Source organism: Pygocentrus nattereri, chromosome 13 (assembly GCF_015220715.1).
Source record: "Pygocentrus nattereri isolate fPygNat1 chromosome 13, fPygNat1.pri, whole genome shotgun sequence".
Lineage (NCBI taxonomy): Eukaryota > Metazoa > Chordata > Actinopteri > Characiformes > Serrasalmidae > Pygocentrus > Pygocentrus nattereri.
In genome coordinates this window covers 17,993,389-18,019,823 of record NC_051223.1, presented here as the reverse complement: position 1 = coordinate 18,019,823, position 26,435 = coordinate 17,993,389, and the positions used below count along the sequence as shown (strand labels likewise).

General features: G+C 38.9%; 1 protein-coding gene across 5 annotated transcripts in view; it reads right to left on the bottom strand.

Moving 5' to 3' along the window:
* The window catches only part of abcc3 (ATP-binding cassette, sub-family C (CFTR/MRP), member 3), a 63,060-nt gene extending 36,832 nt beyond the window's left edge, over positions 1-26,228 (bottom strand). For 2 of the 5 annotated variants that reach the window (XM_037543965.1, XM_037543964.1), the window contains exons 1-7: positions 25,981-26,227; positions 7,031-7,207; positions 6,799-6,921; positions 5,638-5,775; positions 3,660-3,785; positions 2,828-2,889; positions 1,600-1,731 (exon numbers count right to left, since the gene is read on the bottom strand). In XM_037543965.1, coding sequence (XP_037399862.1) covers positions 1,600-1,731; positions 2,828-2,889; positions 3,660-3,785; positions 5,638-5,775; positions 6,799-6,921; positions 7,031-7,207; positions 25,981-26,013 — 791 coding nt within the window. In that variant the 5' untranslated portion in view covers positions 26,014-26,227. Of the gene's footprint in view, positions 1-1,599; positions 1,732-2,827; positions 2,890-3,659; positions 3,786-5,637; positions 5,776-6,798; positions 6,922-7,030; positions 7,208-25,980 lie in introns of all 5 variants that reach the window. The other 3 variants (XM_037543963.1, XM_017723671.2, XM_017723672.2) reach the window with 3 other exon arrangements.
* Between the last annotated feature and the right edge of the window lie 207 nt (positions 26,229-26,435).

Sequence of the window (26,435 nt, the reverse complement as noted above, 5' to 3'; positions counted from 1 at the left end):
CCTCAACACATGTCCAAACCATCTCAACCTGGCCTCTCTGGCTTTATCTCCAAACTGCTCCACCTTCACTGTCCCTCTGATCTGCTCATTTCTGATCTTGTCTATCCTTGTCACTCCCAACGAAAATCTCAGCATCTTCATCTCCGCCACCTCCAGCTCAGCCTCCTGTCTTTTAGACAGAGCCACAGTCTCCAAACCATACATCATAGCAGGACACAATACTGTCTTGTAAACCTTCCCTTTCACTCTTGCTGCTATCCTTCTGTCACACATCAGCCCTGACACCCGTCTCCACCCACTCCATCCTGCCTGCACCCTCTTCTTCACCTCTTTTCTACACTGTCCATTTCTCTGGATGGTTGACCCAAGATATTCGAAGTCATCCACCTTTACGACCTCTACTCCTTGCATCTTCACCTTTCCACCTGCCTCCCTCTCATTCACACACATGTATTCCGTCTTGTCTCTACTGACCTTCATTCCTCTCCTCTCCAGTGCAAACCTCCACCTCTCCAGATTCTCTTCCACCTGCTCTCTACTCTCACCACAAATTACAATGTCATCTGCAAACATCATGGTCCATGGAGCCTCCTGCCTGACCTCATCTGTCAACCTGTCCATCACCATTGCAAACAAGAAGGGGCTCAAAGCTGATCCCTGATGTAACCCTACCTTCACCTTGAAACCATTTGTCACTCCAACCGCAAACCTCACTACTGTCTCACTATCCTCATACATGTCCTGCACCACCCTAACATACTTTTCAGCTACACCTGACTTCCTCATACAGTACCACAGTTCCTCTCTTGGCACCCTATCATATGCCTTCTCTAGATCCACAAAGACACAATGTAGCTCCTTCTGACCTTCTCTGTACTTCTCTACCAATGCTCTCAACACAAAAACTGCATCTGTGGTACTCTTTCTGGGCATGAAACCAAACTGCTGCTCACTGATCTGAACCTCTCGCCTTAGCCTTGCTTCAACAACTCTTTCCCATACCTTCACGGTGTGGCTCATCAACTTTATACCTCTGTAGTTACCGCAGCTCTGCACATCACCCTTGTTCTTAAAAATGTTAAGTGTACCAAATGAGCTTTTAAAAACCACTAAGTATTTACACAGTAGGCTCCACTCTGAAGCTGGCAGAAGGAACTTTTCTTAACAAAGCAGTGGAACGTGAAAAGCAGCACAAATGCCAAAGAGCAAAGCATATATATCAACTGCTGAAGATGAATACGCTCTTATTGACTGCAGATTATAGTGTTTTCAAACACAAATACATTAGTGTTCCATAAATAACAGAATTAGAAGCACATTTATTTAATATTACCAACGTTTCTTGAGAGTCAGCTTATGTCAGAGCATTCTGACACATCAGCATTTTCTTTTATCACATTTTCGTAAGCATGTAAGAGACTGCAAAATTTATCTGCAAACATGCAACGGACATGAACTTGCAGATTATCAATTTACCATTTCTCTGTAGATGTAAAGATCATTAGTTTAACTGTTCTACTGTAACTGTTATAGTCTTCCCACAGAAACTGACACTCTAATGTAAGTGTTGCTCATTAACAGCACTGTACTGTCTCATACCTCTTTGCTTTAGACTTTTCCACTTCCCATTCCCTGAGGAGCTCGGGCACCACTGTGTCAGAGCAGTCCTGCTTGTTTAGGGACCACAGGTCTTTCGTCTCTAAAGGGTTTTTGTAGCCTTTTATAGCCAAGCTGAGAAAGAAACCAGAAATTAGAAACAATTTCATACATTCAGCCACAATACTGTGTATCTGGAGTGAAATATAGAAGCCCAAGCACTGAAAATGTTTTAAATATGATTTGATATGGAACAAGGATTGAATTTGAGCAGAATGTATTCAGGGCTCACAAAAAATTATTTAAAATGAGGAAGTTGGAATAGATTGAGTTGACTTCACAAGCTCATGTAAAATATGACTAATTCTATTTGTGTATCTCAACAAACAGGCATCTTCTCCCCCTTTGCTGTTTGCGATGCTAGCCTAGTGGTTGTCTGTTAGCTGATGTAACAACATAGGCAGTTAATATTCTCCTCAGAACATGTTGTGCAGTTGAGGAGAAAAACTGGGTAAAAATGTCTAGGTGTCATTTTAAATTAATATGGGGTTAAAAGTTTAAGCCATGTTGAGGTAATGACTTGCTCAGCCATTTACTGTTAATTTTTAATTGAATGTTTTGGAAGCTCTCCACAAATGGCTTATAGTCCTTTCTCAGTTCCAACTTCTGGCTTAAAGAACTTAATTGGAAGCAGCCAAATGAGTGGGTATTATTAGCTCCATCACTTTACACACGTGTCTCTGATGCATGGTTTTGTGGACAGCTATTTTGGTACTGATGTAATGGTATGATGGATAACCTGGAGGTTTTGTTTTAGAACACTTCATGATTCCAGGTTAGGCTTTCCTAATGGAATGGCATGGCTAGGTGGTTCTTGCCCAGTGACTGCCAAAACAAACATTAAATTACAACATACCACTTTCTAGACTTTGAACCAGCAGCTCTCAAGAAAGCTATCAACATTCTCACTTAACCATCACAGCTCGGCATGATACACAGATCAGGCATAACATTATGACCAACTCCTTGTTTCAACGTGCACATATATAGTAAGTGGAGCTGAACAAGGAGAAGGTGTATATAGGGTCAGAAGGTGTATATACCACATGCTTGATTTCCATTGACCTTTTGTCCTTAACATTCACACAATCACATTAACAGAGTTTCCATAGTACACTGGAGCAAATTTACTGCCCTGCTGAAGTATTTCAAAACACAGCATGATATGTACCTTGTAAACCACCAAAAGGTCAGTCTTGAGAGGAAGCCAGCAGTTGATTCTGGGCAGGGATTCTTGGAAGTAAATTAAAAGTTAATGCACCAGAGTTAATCACTGAACACAACATATGAACAGTTCATATAGAAATAGCATGTTTGCTGTAAATAAATTACAGAATGTATATAATTACTGAAAAGCCTCAACATTTCTGCACATTTGCTAGACTCCAACAATCTTCTACCCTCTGTTAGTCACATGCACAGATAGACCCTAGAGTTGGCTTGAGCCCCTGCCTATTGTCCTTAGACTGTACAAGTGTGCTCCTGGTCATCATTGTGTTTTATTTGGCTACTCTGCAATACATTAAAGTGAGGCTCAGCTCAGAGGTAGTGGGTCGGCTAGAGTTCTATGGCCTTCATCACTCTTGAGTGCATTCTCTGTCTGAGTAACTGCATCTATGGAGATTTCCTTTCAGTAACTCTGACCCCCACAGATGCACAAATCATCACAGCTAAATAACACTGATAATCTACCGTCAAGTTGCTTAATATGTTTGTTTTGAAACACAACCAAGCAAGTGGTGATAAGAGAAGATAATACTTTGCTAAACCACACTTTTGTTATTGCAAAACAGATGTTTATGCAACTCTAAAGTTCATCACATTTAGAAGGCATAGTGGGTTACATGGCCCTGCTTAGACTGTATTTTTGGCTGTCTTATGTAAAATTCTTAACATTGCATTTGCTTTCCTCTGAAATATGATTACAAAGTGTCTCTTGATATGAGTGTCTGTGATAAGCTGTAAATCAAATTTATTTCACCCCACCACATAAGCACACTTACAGGATCTGTGACCACACTGGAGAAGAGAGGGGGCTTCTCGTTGAAGCAGGAGAGGATGAGTTCCGCCAGCGTGAGGCCAAAATACATGTAGAATGTTGTGAAACGCAGTGTGTCCTTGATTTCTCCCTGCAAAGACAGGAATATGCTATAATGTATCGTCCTCCTCTAACTTACTCCCCACCACCCCAAATACTCAAATTTCCTACATTCGCCTGGTTCATAAATCTGTGGCGTCTTGTTGTTTTAATTCTCAAGTAAGACGTCAGTGTGGTGTACATGTCACACACGAAAGTCCAGCGTTTGTGCAGCCACAAGCCCAGAGGCCCCTTGGTTAGATAAGCAGACCTTGAGCGGTACTTAAAAACAACAGCACTACTATTCTTTCTTTTTCTCTCTCTCAGCAACATTAGCAGCAGCAGCAGCTCTGTCCTCGTCTGAACTCCACATAGACCTGAGCGCCTGACTTGGAGCGTGGGAGGGAGAGGGATGGGAAGATGACAGCCAGACATGAAAAAAGGGGAAGAAAAAAACCCCACAAAAATAAGTGAGAGAGTAGGAGATGGAGAGAGGAGATGAAGGCAAGATGTGAAAACAACAAAAGGTTAACTGATATGAGAGACTGAAAAAAGACATGATATAAAAGAGAAAGAGCAAAGTGCGAAAAGACAAGCACAAAGTGAGAGCTCAAAATTGTCACTGGAGTCTTATATAAAAAGATACATTATGAATTCATTAATCCTAGAGGTGCACAACATCTCAGTAGCTGATGTACTGTTTACTAATCATTGAGAAAGCTGAATTATTAGTCTGACATCTAAATGCAGCCAATAGGTACTACCAATAATTTAGTAGCCTATTTATTGATTAAACTTTCATTCAAGGAGTAGAGATTTGAGCAAAAATGATGGATCAGTGCATGAAATCAAGCACCAGCCAACAAGTACCTTATTTACACATCATTTGCACAAAGCACACCCTAATTCATGCATATGGGATCCAATAAAACACCAGTATTCAACGGCTCATGAGCCAATGACTGTGCTTGTAGGCGGTCAAGCAGTGAGCACACGGTCCCCCTATCGATGTTTACTGTACTTTATAGCATAGAAATTCTGACTTCAGAGAAGACAATGTGAAATGAACAAAACATATTTTACTTTTTTAGACAGTAGAATGTTGTGATGGAATAATGCTATTATTTTCTTTAAAAAAATAAGTACCAACACTGTATTACTGCAGTGTATGAGCTGGGTTTTTTTATTTTTATACTTTGTACAGTGTCAGTAGAAAAAAGCAAAAGCATATTATAATATGTCTTTAAATGGGACAAGGAATAGCTGCGGCATTTGTTTGTATCAATAAAAATCTAAAATATGTACATCCACCTCTGTACTAGATGCCACTGCCATGTGCAGAAATTATTTGTATTATTGTTATATTTGTATTCGTATTATTGGTATAATAGACATAATGGTGATAGTTTTGGTTAAAGAAACACACCACTTTCACTCTTCATAATTGCTCTTCTTTGTCTTCCTTCAAATCCCTGCTAAAAACCTTCCTTTTTCCTCTCTGTAGTCTTAATTTTTTTTTCTTTTAAATGATGTAAAGCGTTCTTGGGTTTGTGAAAGACGCTATATAAATTGAACTTATTATTATTATTATTATTAAAACAAAGTTCTTTTATGTTCAAATTTACTCACACTTCTACAAGACGTGAATTTGACCATTGCAGATACACAAAAGATGACAATAACAAGACTATCAGTGAAATTTGCATGTGTTACTGTTACAATGAGACTTGACCACATGCAATTTGACAAATAAGGACCAATATCAAGAAACTTAAAAATTGTTGATGATGATGTGTCATAATACATGATACATCAGCAGACCAGAAATCGCATATCAGTGTATCCCTTTAATCTTCTTAAACAAGCTACGTTTCGGGTACTAGCCACATGAAATTGGTACAAACCTTTGTGCTGGCATGGATGATCTTGGAGCGGAAAGGCACAATGGCACACAGCACCGACAGAGTCCAAAATATGAAAAGCACCCCAGAGGACTGCACCCCTCTCAGCCTCTCAAACTGGATAATGAAGGTGGCCAACAGCTGATATGAAGAGAGGCAGAAAAAGAAGAAACAGTTTCAAAGGCATCCAACTCTTTAGAGTCATCTGTACATCTGGGGCTCAGTACGAACAGCTAGGTTTTACATTTACGTTATACTGAACAATAGAGTCCTATGCATGACAAAATGGATACAAGTTTGTACAAGGAATATGGAGGAGACAATGCAACAAAATCATGTAACTATTTCTAGATGTTTCTAGAAAAAGGAGAGGAAACCCACACTAGACTACATTTTTTCAAAACGTATTTCCATATTTAATAAAAAAGGCCAAGTATGTACAATATTGTGCAGAAGTCACCACCATTCATTTATTCAATTTCCAGTGAAAAAGGCTATTCAATAGAACTTTTTTTAATTAAATATTTTTTTTAAGAGATGGAAGAAAATCAAGCTCTGCTCTTGCTTCAGATGAAAACAATTCTAGGTACTTCTATTCATCCTCCCACTGTGAGGGCCTCATTCAGCAACTGTTCTTAAGCAGAAATTTCTTCTTAAAACACAAAGTTTTCATAAAGATTCTGACACTCATTAATGTTTTCTTGTTTGGGATTTGTTCGTAGGTAAGAACAGAATCTACACACTCAAGATCACAAAGGTGCCAACTATTCTGCAGTTTAAGAATACGTCATGAATCTGACATGACAATGAAAAAAGTCATTGATAAGATTAATGAATGAAGCCCTATGAGTCTGAAAGGGTGTACCATTGTCAAGAAGCTGTTACTGGGCAAAGAAAGTAAACAAAAAAGGACAATTTGCAAACAAAACAAAGACACTGTTAGTCATAACAATGGACTGACCACACAGTGCCCAGACCTCAACTTTTTCTTAAATATGGGGAAAAATTTCAAAAGACTGTGACCCATATGTTGGGATTTACTCTTTTTTATTTTTGGAATGCTTCACTTGAAGTCAACACCCCAGAAATGACACATTTCTTTTGACACATTTATAAGGCAGAATTTGTTTTCCCCTTTCGTTGCATTAACGTTTCAATACTTACCATTGTCATGCCAACTATTAATGGAGTAATAAAGTATATTAAAGGTATGTCCTTCTCTTTCATCTCATAAAAGGAGGCAAATAGGTCTGTCCAGCACACAATCCATAAAATAAAGCCAAAAACCTGCAGGTGACAAACAGAGAGAGAAACATATAACTACTGTAATGTTGTGAAAGCAGTAGGATCTGAGTAAAGAAATCTGTATACTGACAAGCGTCTCTGAAAGCCTTACCGTTTTCACTCTGTTTAATAAAGACATCATGATGTAGCCTTTGTTGTTCCTCTTGAGGTAAAAGAGGTAGAGTGGGGAGATGAGCCACAGGTAGATGCAGGGGGTCCATGACAGCACAGACAGCTGAAAGCACTCAGTCAGGTCAGGGACATCTGCGTAGAAAGTCCGATTGTGCTCCTGTGGATAGTAGAGACGACTTGTTACAGTCTCCGCATTAGCCTACTGAGGTGGTGCCAGCAGCACACATAGACTGGCACATATAAGAACTGTTACCACAGACTTGACCTGGTGAGACCTATAACAGGTCCAGCAGGTGCAGCTACAGGACACTACAGGAGCCTGGCCTGATTCAAAAGGTTGCCAGACATAGACTGAGCATTACTGAGCAATTTAGCTGCACTCAAAATATCAATAGAGCAAATAAATCAGCAATAAACTCTCATCAAAGCACAAATCATTGCACTCATGAATGTATCAAACATTTCTAAATTTATTTATACAGGACGTGTACAAAAGAAACCACTAATGCATTAAAAGTTAAGAATGTGACATTTTGTAACATAAGCATGTGAAAGAACTGTTTTCTGATGCAGATTAATGTCTAAGCTCTAATAAACAAAACAAGCCTTAACATTGCAGAGTTGATTGCAGTTGATTTGTATACTATTTTTGATTTGTATACCATTTTTAACCACTCATTTGTCTGTCGTCTCTGTCATAAGAAATCTTTTTATCTTTATAAGAACAAAAATGTCCTCAACTTTAAAGTTAATGGAACAAGATTTTATTTCAAGTGATGTTGGGCAATATCTACTGGTGCATTCGTCATGAAATGTTCATACAATGTAAAGGCTTGAATTTTCAAATAGTGTAAAAGGTCATAAAAAAACTGATCATAAAAAACTGTTGAGCTTGCTGTAGTAAATAAACACTGTGTACATTTCAAAACATACTATGCACCTGACAGTCCATACAGTCCACATATTGACCAATTTAAATTCACTATTTCTGTGCTGTCACGAAAATCAGCACACTTACATTTATCCACCTCCTCTGGGTACAGCAGTTTAGTCATGCACCCTTACACAGAAGTTATAAGCAGTGTTTCAGCCTGCATTGTTTTTGAGTGAGGTACAAAACAGGAGAGTCAATCAATCAGAACAGAGGCAATTTACATCTTATTTATTTCTAATGGGTAAGCAGAGGTTGGAAACTGGACAAGTAAATATGAATGATGGCTATTTTGTTACATAAAATAAATGGTATGGGCCCCATAAAATAAATGGTATGGGCCCTCAAAAAAGAGCCACTGTATGTTTTATATGCATTGATTTCAAGATTTGATCTGATACTTGATATTCTGTGGGTTAAAAATGATTCTGCAGAGCTCTAATTATTCCCAAACAGAACCCTTTTAATGCAGGTTGCACCAAACCTATTACAAAACAAGCCAATCACAACCTCTAAAATATATAAGCCACGTCAGAACACACAAAACCATAAAAAGTTTGTGCATGGCATAATCCCAACATCATAATAAGCATCAGCATCCGCTCCCCCTTTCACTCTGGACAAGAGCTGGCTATGGAAATTTACATCTTTATGATGCCAGTATTACTGAGTATTAGAGAACTGTGTCATTTAATAACAATTCCCAATACCTAAGTAGTCAGTCTGACACACCTGCTACCAATCCACATACGCTTCAGGACTACAATTCAAAAGATTCATTGCAAGATCACATGACCCAGGACACAACATCATCGACCTATCAGAGATCCAGATCACCTGAATACTGATTCCTCACAGATGTGTAGTATGGTCATGTGATAGTTTAGGATAGATATAAGCTGGGCTTTAGTTCAGATCTTTGCAAAGTATTGTTTTCTTTGGAGACTTACTGAGCATTCTGTCCTGTGTTTATTATCTTCTTGCCTGTTATTTCTTTTGACCCTGTTTTAGGACTTTCCCTTTTGGTACCTACGCCTGGTTTGTTTACTACTATGTTTTTTTGACTCTCTGCCTGTTTTGTGGATTTTGCCTTGCCTTGCCCTTTCTTGTTATGTTTGCCATAACAAGCATAGCAGTTTCAGTTTAACACAGCAAATGAGAGGCAGTCAGAAGAGACTGATGGGCATTTTGGCAATACAGTTCCAAAATTAGACCTTCTGTTTTGGCAACACCAAGCTGAAACATTTAGTTATGCTGTAAGTCCTGGTTCTCCTACCCTGAATAAACAATGTCTAGGTTGATAAAACAAGACACTGAAGCTAATTAAAAGCACTAACATCATCTCCAAGCTGGCATCTGACTGCGTCATGGTGATAGAGAAACATCGGAGGGAAGGGTTATTCTCTTGGCTAACAACTGCACTCAGAAGAGCTGAACAATGGTTAATCCCATGAGAACTTATTTTTTTCTTTCCAATTCAGACTTGTATTTAATTCCAGGCTTATAACAACACATTTTATGTACCTTCTGTAAACTTTGGCCAAATTATTTGAACAATTGAAACCCCCAACCAACAATAAAGAGAGTCTACAGAGAAGTGTAAAACTGGGTGCAGGTCTGGCTGAAGAAGGCAGATAAGTGTGTACAAGCGGAAATATCTAATAATATCTTCTATATCATTAGAAGATACCTTCTATATTATCAAATACCATAATATTGTGATATATCTGGAAAATACTATGGTAGGGCTTTTTATCAGTACCATCCAACACTGTAAGTACCATACTGAAAATTAGGTAGTAGAAATTGGCCTTGAGTTTGACCTCCTTGCTTACCGTTCCATAACAGAACAGCTACATCAAACGTTTTTTTTTTGGCACAGATTCACAGTGTTGGATTTCACCCTCTTTCCCCATTCCACCTCACTGGAAATCATTCAGGTATTTAAACAGACACAATACATGCACAATAGGAATTTCAACACTTCATGTGCTACTTGAACACACACACGTGGTTTGAAAGTCACTGCCATGCATTCCATTTCTCCATTTCAGCTTTATAAGGACTGTCAGCACTCGCAAAGAGGAATAACTAATGCTGAACTTGCAAACCACAAGTTATTATTATCGGTAGTTCTACTCTGTAACTTTTTCACACCCTCAGAGCTTTTAGCTTCCCAACGATGTATCACATGAGTCCTTGAAATGACAGAAGTCATCTGTAAAATCCCTCTTTTTGGCCACTAAAAATGCAGAGCCTTGTCTTGGAGCTCTTTGTTAATTTTACTTGATTGTTCGGGGTTTTGTTTTTTTCCCCCAACACAAACCAGACCAGTTCATGTTTCACACAGTCACAAATATACACTATTAATAATAAAATAACAACTGTTCACCGCTTCATGTGACACCAGAGCCTGTTTAATTCACTGAAACTAATTTGTCAGAATTCGGCAAGTGACAACTTTCTAGTACTCTGACCATTTCTCCAGTCTGATGCAATGTCTGAGTTATTAAATAACAGCTTTATGGCCAATGACAGCATAAATAAAAAAGGTATCTGATTAGAATGATAATTGTAAAAAATTACAAACTAAAAAATGCAATAAGTAGAATAAGTTAGAGGAATTGAAAGTATTGAACACTGTAATGGTGTCGTAAAAAATAGAGTCAATGATGGTTTATTTCAAATATAACGTAGCCTGAGTGATCAGCCTGTAAGGCCAAAAAATAAAGTGGACGCAACTGAATAATGACAAACCAAGCATAACTTTTCAAAGATTCCATTATACTTCGTTAGAAAAACATAATCTAGGACATCATTAATCTTACAGTAAAAGAGACTAGAAGAATTTAATTTGCCAATTAGTCACTATGAATTTATCAGGAAGGTACATTTTAATCTATTTTAAACTTTTTTCATTTTTAAATTGAGCAATCAAGCTTAATCGAGTAATTGTAACAGCCCTACTTGGTTGCATCTCCTAGAACATATATGTTTAACGTACATTTGCTGACAAACCAATGAAAGTGGTGTTAGCGTTAGCTCTAAATTAAAGGGGCCAAAGTAGACATGGCTTCTCTGTAGGGAACGCCCAAAGTTAGATAAACACAGCTGCCTGGGTTTCTCTCCATATGTCAGCGTGGCCCTGAGTGTGAACATGTGCACGAAATCGAGAGGAAAACGCCCACATTAACTACAAGCTATCTAAATCTACAGCTAATAAGAAGCTTTCACATTCAAACTGGCCATCCACTCTGGCTACATCTTCAGAGAAATCTCTGGTTTTCCAAGACAGGAGTTGAGCTTATAATAAAATGAATCAAATTAAGAAGCAACAGTTTACACAAACGGGTAAACATTTACCCAAAAGACAAAATATTTAAGAGTTTGTACAGCTGGAGACTGGAGTCTGCTCACACTTTGACCGGTGAGAACATTAAGGTAGGCCTACATGAAGCCCACGCCAACTGCTGCCATTACTCCCCATGGATAGAGAAGAGTCTACTGGGGGGTAATGACTCAAAAGGCTTTGGCTGGTGTTTATCTACAGTGATTATCAATTTCCATGTGCTAAACCCCATCTGTCCTACGCTCCACTTTTTAGCAGGGCATAAGCAGGCAGCCACCTGGGCTGTTAACTCTCCTCAAGGCTGGATGAAGGACAGGCCTTATCGCTCAGGATAGCATTTAAATACCAAGCATCATCTTAACTCCATCTTAATCATCAACCTACGCAAACTGTGGCAAAGCAAGTTGTGCAAATCAGTAAAAAAACAGCTCAACAGGTTTTACACATTCATTTTGTTCAGAGCGGATATCTGATTACAAGCGCACAAAAGTGAGTGTATAGTAGGCTAATATTTACTCTAGATGGGGTTTCATGGCTCAGTGTAAAAGCTGCGGTGAAAACTGCACTGATATGGTTTGCACTTTGCTAGTGACATAAATGTAAGGCCCTTATCAAGAAATGAAAATGGCATTAGCGTTCTCAGCTTGAACATTCTTCTAATACTGCCACATGGAAAATATGAAGTGAGTAACAGGATAAAAAAAAAAGGAGAATTAAAACGATGGATTATTATGGTAATGCTGACTGGAATGCCTCATGAACTGGGAGGTCAAAAGTAGAAACTTGAAATAGATGTAGGACAGACTGGAAGTGTAAAGAGTATTGACCTTTCTAGAAACAACTCCAGAAATAATAGCCTTTTTATGTTATCTCCTTAACTGCAGCACACACACACATATACCCGGTTTAAGCATGATTAATCTGTTAAATTGTTTTATAATTTACATATCCCTTAAAACAGCTTTGGGAAAGGCTCATGTATTTCTCTAAGAATCAACATTTTAATTGAGTTAATTTAATTAATTCAAAACCTAATAGTGAACAATAAGGTGGCTATGTAGTAGTAATATTACTAATATACAGTTCTTTGCAAAATTCAGAAAACATCCTTCATTTCTAGTTAAAAAGCCAGACACAGTTATTCATTTTTCAAGAGATATTTCAGAGAATTAATACAAATCATCTGCTTTTATAAGGGAGGAGGAAGTTTCCTAAACTGGAGTTCAAAAAATAATTAAAACATACAGAGAAAATGGGACTCTAGACAATTATGCAACACCTGGTAGACCAACAACACTGTCACCATTAGATCATTAGGACCTAAAGCTCTCATATTTCAGAGATAGGTGAAAAAACAACCACCTTTGCTTCAGATCTGACAAGATTCACAGGTATGTCTGTTCACGTGTGAGAAGACAATGCAGGTTTGGGTTGTGGGGTAGCTGTCAAGAAGACTTTAATAACATCAGCTGAGTGTGTCTGGGATTACTTGGATTATCAGAAGCAGAAATACAACCAACTTCAATGACTGAAATTTGGAGCTAAAAATGTCACATAAAAATGTTACATAAAGGTTTTTTTTACTTTTATGCATATTTTGAATGGAAACTAAATAAATGAGGTGTGGTCTCTGGGTATTGCACACTACTGTGAGTTAGCAAATAAAGTAATAAAGTAATAGTAAAATTTAGCACAGTAAAATAATTTCCCACACTACTCTTGCACATTTACAGCTTGGTAATGTAAATGATTGCCAGACCGGCACAACTGCTCATAACAGTAATTACTGAAAACAGTTGCTACTACTTTGCATTTACAGCAGGTACATGCCTCACTCCAGAAATGATAAGGAATTGCAGTAAAACAATAAATATGATTCATATTCTTTTATGATGAATCCTACAGAAAATGCAATTTTGAACTCTTCCTAGGTATTACTTGGAATCACAAGGGTGTATGTATTAAAGCAGGACATAATTTAAAATTTACACATTTTTTTGTATCCATCTCATCACACAAACAGAGATTTGCTCCAGTCCAACCTCCAATCCAATAGTATGACAGCATGAGCAGGTCAGCCTACTTCAAGGGGATTATCTTAACCCTGCTGTTATGTTCAATTGGAAGGAACAGCAATAATGTTCCCAAGTCAAACTGACCAGAACCATAATGTTTCAATGAAAAATAGCTCATTTTAAATTGGCATCAGTATTGGCCGATGCTGAGGTTTTCAATACAGGTATCAGTATAAAAAAAATATAATAAACAAAAATACCCAGCACATAGAGCTGGGCAATATGGCAAAAAATTTTATCACGATAAACAAAATTCATATCTTCGATATCGATACATATTGCGATAAATGTCAATTCATTATTTCTTTCAGGCTGATTTTTGCTCCTAGGTACTATCCTTTATGGCCAGAGCATGACAAACACTCATCAACCAGTGGAACATTTCACAAGTGTCTGCTGAGCTGTTTACATCAGCTTGAAAAGCACGGCCACAGTTTTTGTAATAGAAATTATTTAATAGTCATAATTTAAGAAAGAAAACATTATTTTAGCTGTCTGGTGACGAGCGCCCAGCTATCCTGTTACAAATGCTAAACAGGTGGCCAGTTAGTAGAAGATTGGATTTATCTACACTACCGTAGTAGTTTGAGGGGTGAACCAAAAACCCCAGACAAAAGAGTGTTTTTAACAGAGGTAACGGAAACAAGGCCATTTTCTTCCATTGCATACAATTATTATTACACAGGTCCTAGAGTGAGTAAGAGATTATGAAGTGCAAAAATGCTTTGATAGTGAAAACACAAAGATAACTGTGATTGTTCAGTTCATGTGGAGCATGAAATGATCCTAGTGGAAACTTGAGAAGGTTCATTTGTTCAGTATTTGAATTCCTTTACCTTAAAAGCAGCACAACAGAGAGAGAAGAACAATGACATGACCATTCAACTCTCCTCTGGTGACCCTTCTCTGCTGTTTCAGTGCTACTTCTGCTTCTATTTTCATATAACATACTTTACGCTGCATGGATTACAATGAACAATGATTACAATGCAAGTGCCTAAAAGAGTTTCTATTTCATTGAAGAACCTCCACGTACAATAATGGTTTTATACCAACTAAAGACTTTTCCTGGAACTGTATATCTAAGTCATGAAGCAAGAAGCTAAGAGCGTACAATTAAGCAGCTGATAAAAAGAGTAAACATGAAGAAAAGTAGTGCTTCTTCTTGTATCCCTGCAAAAAACTCCTGAAACTTTAGTGTAGAACACGTTTTCCCTGCACAAACTTAATCATTAACGAAAGAGACAAATTGTCGGGTTTGTTCGTGCCCATAACAGCACAAGCGCTGACTCACTGTAGAACATCAGTAGCTTAAACATCCAAATCAACACACTGCCCACCAACACACTGTTTGAAAAATACTCGCTGTCAGCTGCAAACTGGAGCCTCAATGCTAGCCAAACTCTCAGCAGGCTCTGTGTGTGTGTGTGTGTGTGTGTGTGTGTGTGTGTGTGTGTGTGTGTGTGTGTTGTACACTGCTGTGCTCCTTCATAATCTAATCCAGATGAACAGCCAGGCAGAGGAGGGGATAATTGACAAGCAAGTCTATGGCTGAGGGGGTAGACGTGGTCAGATGCAGCAGCGTGACTTAATGCACAAACATATCAATTCTTGCAGATGTATTCAGCAAGGCTAAGTTTAGATTGATCAAAATATCTTTCGGCAGGATAGTAAATTTTACAGTCTACATTTGTATACGTGCAGTGCTCCTGTTTTGCAGCCATGGATTGTTTACAGCTCTCCACAAATCACAATGTGCACTGCAAGGGGAGGATGAGCTGAAATTATATTTTTTTCCACTATTTGGACAACAACAATATGATACCATGATATCATAAACCAAAAATATAATAATAATAACAATAATAATAACCTAGTAATAATAATGAAAACTTTAAAGTTAATAAAAGATATACGGCTCCCTCTTAACCTTATAAAACAAAGCATGATGAGGCAAGGTTTGTAAAAGGTTTGAAAAGCTTTCTTTTCTTTGTGTTGCAAACTGCGAATACTAGAGTCTTGAATTTTGGCCATAAATGTAATCACCTATTGAAAATGTTTTCTAGCATCGCTATGGTGTTCTAGTGCTATATTACTATTTGAAAATCGGAAAAGTCATATGTTTTGCTGGAACTTGTAACAGACATTAACATACATTTTACCTCATATGTTGCAGTTTTACAGTGATTCTTTCAGTGAAGAACCGCGGCATTAAGCTGCTGCTATTTGTGACTTGTCCAGGAATCCAGCAGGCCTACAGTGATGTTTTTCTCTTAAATTTGATCATACTGGAACATATTGGAAATCGAAATATATTTGGTTGATTCCACTGTCAGTTCCTATTTATATTATAAGGACTTCAGTGCAGCTCCTGCAGTTCTAAGAGCAAACTTGGCAATAGATTGCTTAGATTCAATGGAGGAAAATGCTCGCATAGTCTGAATACAATTATAATGAATCTAAACAAAACACAAATTAAAATGACAGTCATATATTTTTGTTTCCCAAAAATCGTTTGGTTTCCCATTGTGGTTGGTATGGTGTAGCGGGTAACATCCCTGCTTTCTACGCTGTAGATTGGGGTTCAAAGTAATCGTACTACACTATACCATCAAGAGTCCTTGGGCAAGACTCCTAACATTACCTTCACCTGCCTGTGTAAAATATTTCAAATTGTCACTCAAGACCAGAGCATTATCCAAATGCCATAGATATAAATTAATAGGCCTTCTCTGAATACCTACAAAGCTCTGAGGGCTTCCCTGTGCGCATGTACACTCTAGTAGCTTCTTTATATTCACGCCCATGCAGGTTTTTAGCGCCAGCTGAACGCTATATACTGAAGTACACAACTCAATGACATGACGATATTCACAACATCCATATCATAAAACAAAGTCATATCAGCATTCAGTTTTATACTGGTATACTTCCCACCCCTAGGTAGGAGATCATATTTTATCACACAATAATGAAAGCTCTTAAGAGAAATTCCTGATGTTTGTACAAGTTTCATTAGCTGTCATGAGACTCCTATTTCAGGCCATATGCTTGATTTCCCAGGAGCTGCCCAGCAACTGCAGGAAAAAAGCGTTAAGGGTCCACTTCAAGATAAAGCACACACATACTGTACATATGCACTCGTAACAAAGGCCTCTTCTTATGTGGTTTTCCAGTCTGATCCTAGTGAAATCACTGACTTCAAGTCACATTGACCAAAAAAAAGAGTAATTATGCAATTACAGAACTTAGAACTGGTGTATCTAATCAAGACTTTACAGCACATTATACTAGTGGCCTAGTTTATAACCTATTCAGTGAGCTAAAAGCCACAAAAAGGCCATCATGCAAAAAAAAAAAAAGTAAAAGTCAGAAAAATCTCAGTAAAATTAGTTTTAAATATGTTTATTGCACTTCTCAAACAAATGTTCAGAACTAATCATCTGATCACCATATCACTGACTACGACAAACACATTTCAGAGGAAGAGAAGCACATGAGAAATCAGCTTCCATTATGGCATATGACAAAGAATATCAGGAAGCAACACCGTAGACGCCAAGTTTTTCTTTCCTAATATTACAGTCCTTGTTTCCTTTTCGAGTTATTATGACATTACACTGCCAGAGGCTGACGATCATGAGTAAAAGCTCACAGAGATGTGAAAGTGTGTGTTCAGTGTGGTAGTTTCCCAAATTTTGTCAGCTGTGTGGTGAGAAAATAATAGTTCATTATTCTACAGAGACAACTAAAAAAGCTCTACTCTGGGTTGGTGAACGATAGTGATTAACTTCCCTGTACTTGAAGTGGTAGGTCTGCAATGCAACCTTGACTGGTCCTCAGGATAGACTAGTCTAATTATATCTATGCTTCAGATGAATCTCCTTTAAAATGCTTCATAGTTCAGAATCAGATGACCCAGTTTGGGTTATGGCTAATCCAAACATGAAAGAAGCTTAGGTGTAAATTCTGACGTTGACTGTTGTCTTTTCATTTTGTGCAGTGTTTATTCAGCAGGCACAAATGACTGATGCAGTTCTTAATTTTGACTGTCAGTGCTAATACGAGCGGAATCACACTGACCGTCACTAATAAAAGCAGAACTGTTGGACTGTGGTCTACTGACAGGTACTGTGCTAGTGGGTCGTTCAACAGAAACATCCACTTTTTTATCTATCCTCTTTGGTGTTACGCATAAGAAACGTAACACCAGAGACATTTTTGATGAAAAATCCATTTTACAAAATGGCTGCTACAGAGCATCAAACCACTTGTTGTCAATCATTGAATATCCACTAAAATACGTAACTTAATCTATTTGTTTACTTTTTTTTTTGTTTTTACAATTTCCTAAGAATAAAGTATGTCGTACCAGTGACGTCAACTAAAAGCTTCATATTAAATCAGGAGCTAAATGATAAAATTTCTGATAACTGGAAAAAGAAAAAAAAACGGGGTGATCAGGGTCCTCTCTGTGTGGAGTTTGCATGTTCTCCCCGTGTCTGTGTGGGTTTCCTCCAGGTTCTCTGGTTTCCTCCCACAGTCCAAAGACATGCGGTCAGGCCAATTGGACGTGCTAAATTGCCCCTGGGTGTGAGTGTCTGAGTGCCTGTCTGTGTCTGTCTGTCTGCCCTGCGATAGACTGGCGACCTGTCCAGGGTGTATCCTGCCTTCCGCCTGTATCTGATGACCGCTTGGATAGGATCGAGTGTTATGTGGTAACACTGGGTGACATAACATTACATATTTTATAACATTTATTTGCCATTTGTTTTCTTTATGTCATTTAATTTCTGGACTCCATAGTCATGTATAGATTGTTGTAGTTAAAATATGGCACTCACCCTTCACACATGACTATGGGGACAAGCACTTCTGTGGTGCTTGGAATTCTAGATAATTGCTTTAATAACCAATATTGCTAAATTGGGTCAAGAAGGTGTAACTGTTGAAATAACTTAGTAAAATGTAGAAAAAATATAACCGTAACATGTTTTTTAAGTGTAATATATCTGTAAACGCTAGGGACACAAAAACGGATGTTTCTGTAGAATGACCCTAATACAGTACAAGCAGTGTTGAAGTTGAACTACTAAGCCAAAAGGATTACTTTTTGATATTATAGTAATTACAGCCTACATTGATATTTTGGTAAAGCAAACCAGTTTAACATGTGGCACTACAAGCAAACAGCAGGGATCTCATTGGCCACTAAGGGTTAAAAGTCTGTAAGAACTTTCTTAGCTCTTCTTAGAATAATATTTTGAGGGAAAGAAGAGCTGAGATATCTCTTCAGTGATCAGCCGCATCAAGCTGAATATTACGTAATTGGATGACTGTACACTTGAAAATGCCTTCAGGGAGGGAAAGAAAAACAAAACTAAAAACTGTGATTGGTCCACAAGATATGAAGTACAGCATGTTAAATAAGTGGAGTTTGACTGTTATGTGTGAGTAGCACTGGAACACGGCATGAAGGAATTTGTTCAGGTTCACTGTTCACCTGAAATGACCACAGCTTAACTTAATAGACAGCATGCCCCTACAACCCTAGAAAGCAGTGGGCTGGTCTCATGTCGCTGCTGGTCATGCGACAGTCAAAATCCAGGAGAGCTAAAGTTGGACATTGCTGTCTCAAAGAAAAAAAACCAAAGGGCTCAAAAACAGTGAGCCACAACAATGCAAATGGGGCCAATGCTGTAAATAGAAGAAAACAACACTTTATTTTCCAGAATGAGATGGTTACCTTACGTGACATTTCACGTCTGCAATTAATTGCTTTAGTTCTAGTTACAGTAATGTTCGGTATGGAAGACTTTGTGATAATCCCTTCCAGCTTAAGTAGCTAAACCCACTTGCGCTCATTTGAAATTAGGGCATGACATCGCTACAACTAATTCCTACTGATCTCGATGTAAGAATGATGGCTGTCCCAGCACAAGCCATTGCCCGTTACTGACCTATTTGTCAAAGCTTGGTAAGAGGAGGTTCACCTTAATATGAGGCATAGAATATGTATAATGTTGAACAGCAGCCCACATGACTTGTACAGTTATCCTTTTAGCGTGCACAACGTCTGAAAATGAAATTAGGTCACATACATGGATTAGGCTTTAATTGTGTTTTACAGCTTAGACGTTTGCCTGAGCACTGCTAATGTTTTCTAAATAACAATTTACAGCGTAAAATCTTAGTGCAAGTCCAGGAAACACACAATAGCGCACCATTGGTTTACATTGCTGCATTTACATCTTTAAGTGGCACAATGTCTGCTAAATCAAACCAAATCTGAAAAAGAACAGTCATTTCTGTTGCGTAAGAGCTATTTTCATACTTTGGCATCTTATTGTCCATTTTCATCAGCTACTTTCATCACTTTTTCATAAAAGAAAACAAGTAAATTCGAAAATCTGAGTAAGTCAGGGAAATGCGGCCGCCTGCTCCATCATCAGACAGCCAGGGGCACTTAAGGACATGGGCAGTCTGTGCTGCATGGAAGAAAGATCAAGAGCAACAGTGAGAGACACTGAAGTGGGATATAAAAAAAATGGTATTCCACTGTACCCTTCTATAAACACTGCTAACTGCAACAGGCATCCAATGAGGAGTGTGGTGACCATGAGAGCTGGGTGAAAGAAACCTTTGGCAAGAATCAGATACAGTCTGGCTGTTACCTTACATGCCCTGCGCTTCTGAGCGAGCTAATCTGAATGGGAGTGAGGAGAATGAAATGAGTTCGCTCAGAGCTGAATTCAACCAGACAGCAGCGTCTGAGCCTTTTCACTCCGAAGCCGGGAGCAGGAGCTTCAAACACCTCACAAAACATAATAATACAATACAAGTAGCCAAAGGAGCGTTCAGCGTCGGCTGTCCACAAAGCCCACGGCTGTACTGTGCAAGCCCAGCCACATGCTAGCCATGAGATATAGATTAAACAACATAAAACAATAGAAAAATGGATAAAACAGTGAACAGAAATGGCTGAATTTTGTTTATACTTTTATCCATTTTTATAGATCACAGTGCTGTTACGAATCGCATAAGCAACTCCATTAGGGCTATCGCTATAAAATTATCCAGTAACCTAGCAATTATTTTGTCACATAATCCAGTAATCCTTCATGTGCGTTTATGATAGCAAACATTTAATTTTGTTTCACATGCTTGAAATTTGTAACTACACACATATGTGCATTAATGAGATCCTGCTGGTGTGGGTTTCCTCTCTTTCAGTGAATGAATATGGTTAATAATAGCTCCCACCCATCTTCAGACTTTGTAATCTTCAGGATTTAAAATGACAACATACTTTTTAATCAATTATTTATAGTAATAGTGACAAACCTAAAGTCTATTTCAACAAATCAACGCTAACTGGTCATGTTTAAGCTTTTATTATGTATAAGCTGTATTATTATGTATTAGCCTCGTAGGTCCATTGCAAAATGAAATAAGCAAACTTCAAACATGTCTTGGCTGATTGACAGCACTTAGGGTCAGGGGGACTTTTTTGTACAAAATATCACTTTATTTAATGTGAATATGGAACTAGGAAAAAAACTTTTTTTATGTTGGTACTCTTAATGCAAATACATTTGAAGTCTAGTTTGACTTGCAGATAATGGTGTATAAGGTGTGATATGTGATCCTAATGATGTTAGTGAGTTATCTCCATTTAACTTATTACACTGCTCAAAAAAATAAGGGGAACACTCAAATAACACATCCTAGATCTGAATGAATGAAATATTCTCATTTAATACTTTGTTCTGTACAAAGTTGAATGTGCTGACAGCAAAATCACACAAAAATCATCAATGGAAATCATATTTATTAACCAATGGAGACCTGGATTTGAAGTCACACACAAAATTAAAGTGGAAAAACACACTACAGGCTGATCCAACTTTGATGTAATGTCCTTAAAACAAGTCAAAATGAGGCTCAGTATTGTGTGTGGCCTCCACGTGCCTGTATGACCTCCCTACAATGCCTGGGCATGCTCCTGATGAGGTGGCGGATGGTCTCCTGAGGGATCTCCTCCCAGACCTGGACTAAAGCATCAGCTGGTGGATGGAGCGAGACATGAAGTCCCAGATGTGCTCAATCGGATTCAGGTCAGGCCGGTCCGTAGCTTCAATGCCTTCATTTTGCAGGAACTGCTGACACACTCCAGCCACATGAGGTCTAGCATTGTCCTGCATTAGGAGGAAACCAGGGCCAACCACACCAGCATATGGTCTCACAAGGGGTCTGAGAATCTCATCTCCGTACCTAATGGTAGTCAGGCTACCTCTGGCGAGCACATGGAGGGCTGTGCGGCCCTCCAAAGAAATGCCACCCCACACCGTTACTGACCCACTGCCAAACCGGTCATGCTGAAGAATTGCACAAAGGCGGAGGTAGCGGTCCTGCTGCTGGGTTGTTGCCCTCCCACGGCCTCCTCCACGTCTCCTGGTGTACTGGCCTGTCTCCTGGTAGCGCCTCCAGCCTCTGGACACTACGCTGACAGACACAGCAAACCTTCTTGCCACAGCTCACATTGATGTGCCATCCTGGATGAGCTGCACTACCTGAGCCACTTGTGTGGGTTGTAGAGTCCGTCTCATGCTACCATGAGTGTGAAAGCACCACCAACATTCAAAAGTGACTAAAACATCAGCCAGAAAGCAGAAAGGTACTGAGAAGTGGTCTGTGGTCCCCACCTGCAGAACCACTCCTTTATTGAGTGTGTCTTGCTAATTGCCAATAATTTCCACCAGTTGTCTGTTCCATTTGCACAACAGCTGTGGAATTGATTGTCAATCAGTGTTGCTTCCTAAGTGGACAGTTTGATTTCACAGAAGTTTGATTTACTTGGAGTTATATTGTGTTGTTTAAGTGTTCCCTTTATTTTTTGAGCAGTGTATATCATGATAAAATACATATGACATATCACTATTTATCACCACACAATTTGGGAAGATAAACCCACACACACAGACACTGCACAGGCATTACAGTATAATTCCATGTAGGTGAATCATTGTGGAAGACTGTAGTGGGTATTTATTGTAACTGTTCAGTGTGGATAAGTACTGGGCAATATATAAAGGTAAACGGGCACTGAGCATTTTATATGATTTAATATTCTATTCCATTAAATGTCCCTATTGATATGTCACTATATACGCATTACGTTAGGTTTCCTTTGGTGTGATTTTAAAGGTAAAAAGATATTCTGTGAGTGAAAGTAATATTCTGTTATTAGTACTCAAGAAGCAGTCCATTAAATCTATATATGGAAACAAATTGGTAAAAATAGGCTATTTTTAATTCAATATTTTTTAAAGCCCACGCATTTACCTAAATCAGTTCAATCAACCCTACAACTATGTAGGGAGCAGGGAGCTGTTTGAGATTCAGCCCCAGTGTGAGAAAGTGCTGTCGTCAGATGGGCAGAAGACTCATGGTGGTAATTTGGTGGCCAAAAAGTACTTTTAAAGTGAAAGTATTTGCATTAAACAGTGCTATGTTACATACTTTCCCTGTTATACAAAAAAGTTTTTAAAAATCAGGAAATGTCAGCTCACCGTGACTGGCAACCAAATGCTCTTCTCCTCATTCAGCGGTCAGTGGTTGCTTAGCCACAACACCAAACTCTAAAGGAACTACTATTCTTGGTAGAATACTTGTTAACGTTGTTATTATTGTTATTACTATTGTTATTATTATTATTACTATTATTAATGATAATAACAAACAATTATCTAAAACATTGTGTAGTTTAATATATTTTATGTTGGTCGCCATCATATAAAAGTAGTGTGTCACAGTAACCCACGGCCTCTTGTGGCTTAATGCTTTAACATTTGATTTTACTTAATTAAACTTAAGCCTTGTTTTATTCTAAGGGGATAAAGAAAGGTCTGAAATGGTCATGTAAAAACTAATTATGACTGTGAATAGAAATAAAATACAATACAATTAAAAATGTAGGATATCAACCCCTTTATAATCATCAAATATCATAATACCTTTGGAAAATATCAAAATACCAGCACAAATCTACACAAACAGAGAGACTGGACATATGCCAAATCACCCCTGGAATGGAAGCTATGCTCACATGAAATGTGTACTACAAAATTCGGCATTGTGCTTCCACAACCAGCGTGAGCAAGTGTGTCAACCAAAACGTTTATTTGTGGGAAACTGCTTTAAACGGGTTTTACCAATGAAGAAACACACCATAACATGTTGTAACTATAGATTTCAACCAAAGTTCAGGAAGTGTGGCTTTCTGAGCGAGTCATGAGAAACAAGCCTCGCTCACTTCCTCAGCTACTCAGTACTGGACTCCTGCTCTCAAATGTCACCGTTACAATTAGTCTTGCACATTATAGGCCAATATTTCCTGTAACTAGAAATAAAAATATGTTTGGGTTTGAACCAGTGACATCCTATCTACACTAATACAAACTGATCTACATCAAAACTTGTCATCATTTTGGTACTCTCTGAACATGCAACGGCTCTGATTGAGTGTAATCATGAAAGTGGACAGAGGTCTCCTTGATGCTTTTGATAAATTGGACAGCACAAAAGGACACAGGGGCCAGGGTGAACTCAGGTCAGCAATACTGACTGTGCCTTCTACGCCCTTCCCTACTTTATTAAACTAGTTGGTTTATTGGACATCTTGACATACAGAAGGTTCGCAAAAACATTCTGCATACAAAATATAATGAGCTAAGATTCTGAGTTGTGAGCTGTGGGTCCAAGATCTCCTGCTTCCTTCCTAAAATATCTCTAATACATATTAATGAACAGACCTCTAAAGAAATTACCAAACCCTCACAGCAACAATGTTCAGCCTATTATCTGATATAATGTTCATTATAATTATTATCATATCACGATAAACAATCCAAGACGCCAGTACGCTGGACCCCGAAAAGGTCATTAACTACAACAAAAGATGGCAAAACATGCTGTGATATACACCTAGAAGCAAGACTTATTAAACACAAAGCAAGACGCTTCATATCTATTGACCTCACAAAGACTCTGCAAACTGCAGTTATTATGTTCCATAAATGTACAGTACTTATGTTAAATATGACAGTCAGACCATAACGCTAGGCGTGTGTACAAATGCTTGTGTGCATCTGTGTATGTTGGTCATTGAAATGGTGAATGACTGTAAAGGCTTTTTGAGGACTCTGGTGACCACGAGAATAATAAGCCTTTTGCTGTGTCGGTTGCAAGAAGTAGGCCATGCACAAGGATGGCCTTACCTTGAGTAACCTTGTAAACAAATATAATTCCTCTTAGAAACCAACAGGGACAGCTAAAGAGGAATCCACCAAGTTTTCAAAATCTCTGCATGATTAAATGACTAAAATGTACACAAAGTTATTCAGAGAGGTATTATGTGAAATGCTCCTTTTTAGAGAAACTTACCAAACCAGAACTGTTTACCGCAGCAGTGATAGGAACCAGACGTCTGAAGAGTTTAATGCCAGTAAAAGCTACATCACAAAGTTATTACATGAAATGTAATGATCATGAGACTCTGCGTGAGGTTTTGGCTTAAAATGTATTTTAATCCATTTATTTTAACCCATTCATGGAGGGGCGTTTTAAAGCAAATGAGCAGAAAATGGAAACTAATTTTCAGATGTATGACTAGTTTACTATGATCAACAGTACATAGAAAAACTTTAGAGACACATGTGTGCTCGGCGGTGGATTTGGATAGTAAATAAAATAGCTTTGTCTGTGTTGTAGACATTGTGACCCCTGGTTCCTATCACCATCACTGTAAATAAATCAGCCTGTAAGTTTCTCTACAACAAACCATTTCACATCAAACCACTCTAAATGACTCTGAATGACACGGTTTCCAATTCAATCAGACTTTTTGAGAAATTGCCAGAATTCCGCTTTAAGTCTGGGCTCAGCCAGGCTCACCATGTTGGACTTGATCGATAGTCTAGCCACCGTGTGGTAAACTTGGGAACGACAAACGTTCAAACGACGCCTCAGGGGTCGTAGCAGGGGTCGCTATGGGGCTTTTCTTGAGACAATACTTTTGAAACCAGTTTTCTTTCTATAGTGAAACTTCTTCACACCAACGCCGGTGGTATCCCCACCAGGAAGCCACGAAGCTAAGGCTAATAAAGAAAAAAGTTGCAGCCATGCCTCCACCGTCACTGCGTTAAGATGTGACGTAGACCTGAACCTTTAGATGGTCCAGGAAAAGGCTTGGATGCCATAAGGATGGGATCATTTACCCTAACGGAGGCGTCTCCTGTATGAAACTCCCTAGCGGCTTTCCTCGGTATGAGGAAGGGTTTGGTAAAGTAGTGAGCCGCCGTCATCAGTAGCTAGTTCCCCACAGCTCTGCTGAGCACGGCTGGTCAGAGAGCTGAGGTGAGGGCTCCAGCTAAGTTCTTTAAACAGCAGATATGAGCTCTGTGGTGTCGTGTCAGTTCCCTGCACTCTGTGGCTGTTAGTAATAATGAACCCCGGGCTCACAGAGACTCGCGTCTCAGGTGTTATTGACAGAGCCGTGCTAACGGCACACTTACCCAGAATGGTTCGTCTCCACATAAGCGCTCCATCTGGGGGCTTCTTCTTCTCCCGCGCCTCACTGGACCGCTTCTTTTTCTCTCTTACGGAGAAAGGATGTGGCTTCGTGTCTCCTTCTGCTCAGCTCTCGTGCTCGGGCATACAGCACACACACGGACACACATACACATGAAGGAATGAAGGTACCTCCGCCGGCAGACTCACAGCATTCAGGGGCAGGAAAGTATTTACCCCCCAGTTGTCGTGGTGAGGTGGGAGGGGGGGTTGGGGGGGGTCACTCGGAGGTTGTCATGACACACCAGAAGAACACGCCCATCGCTCCGCCCTTACACGCGCGTGTTTGTATTTCTGCCTTTGCGGGGTGTTTTTCCATTGACGTATTCGCTCGCTCGCTCATCATCGAGCTAAATAACTATTCCTGATCCTAAGCCGGACTCTACATTTTACCGTAGTG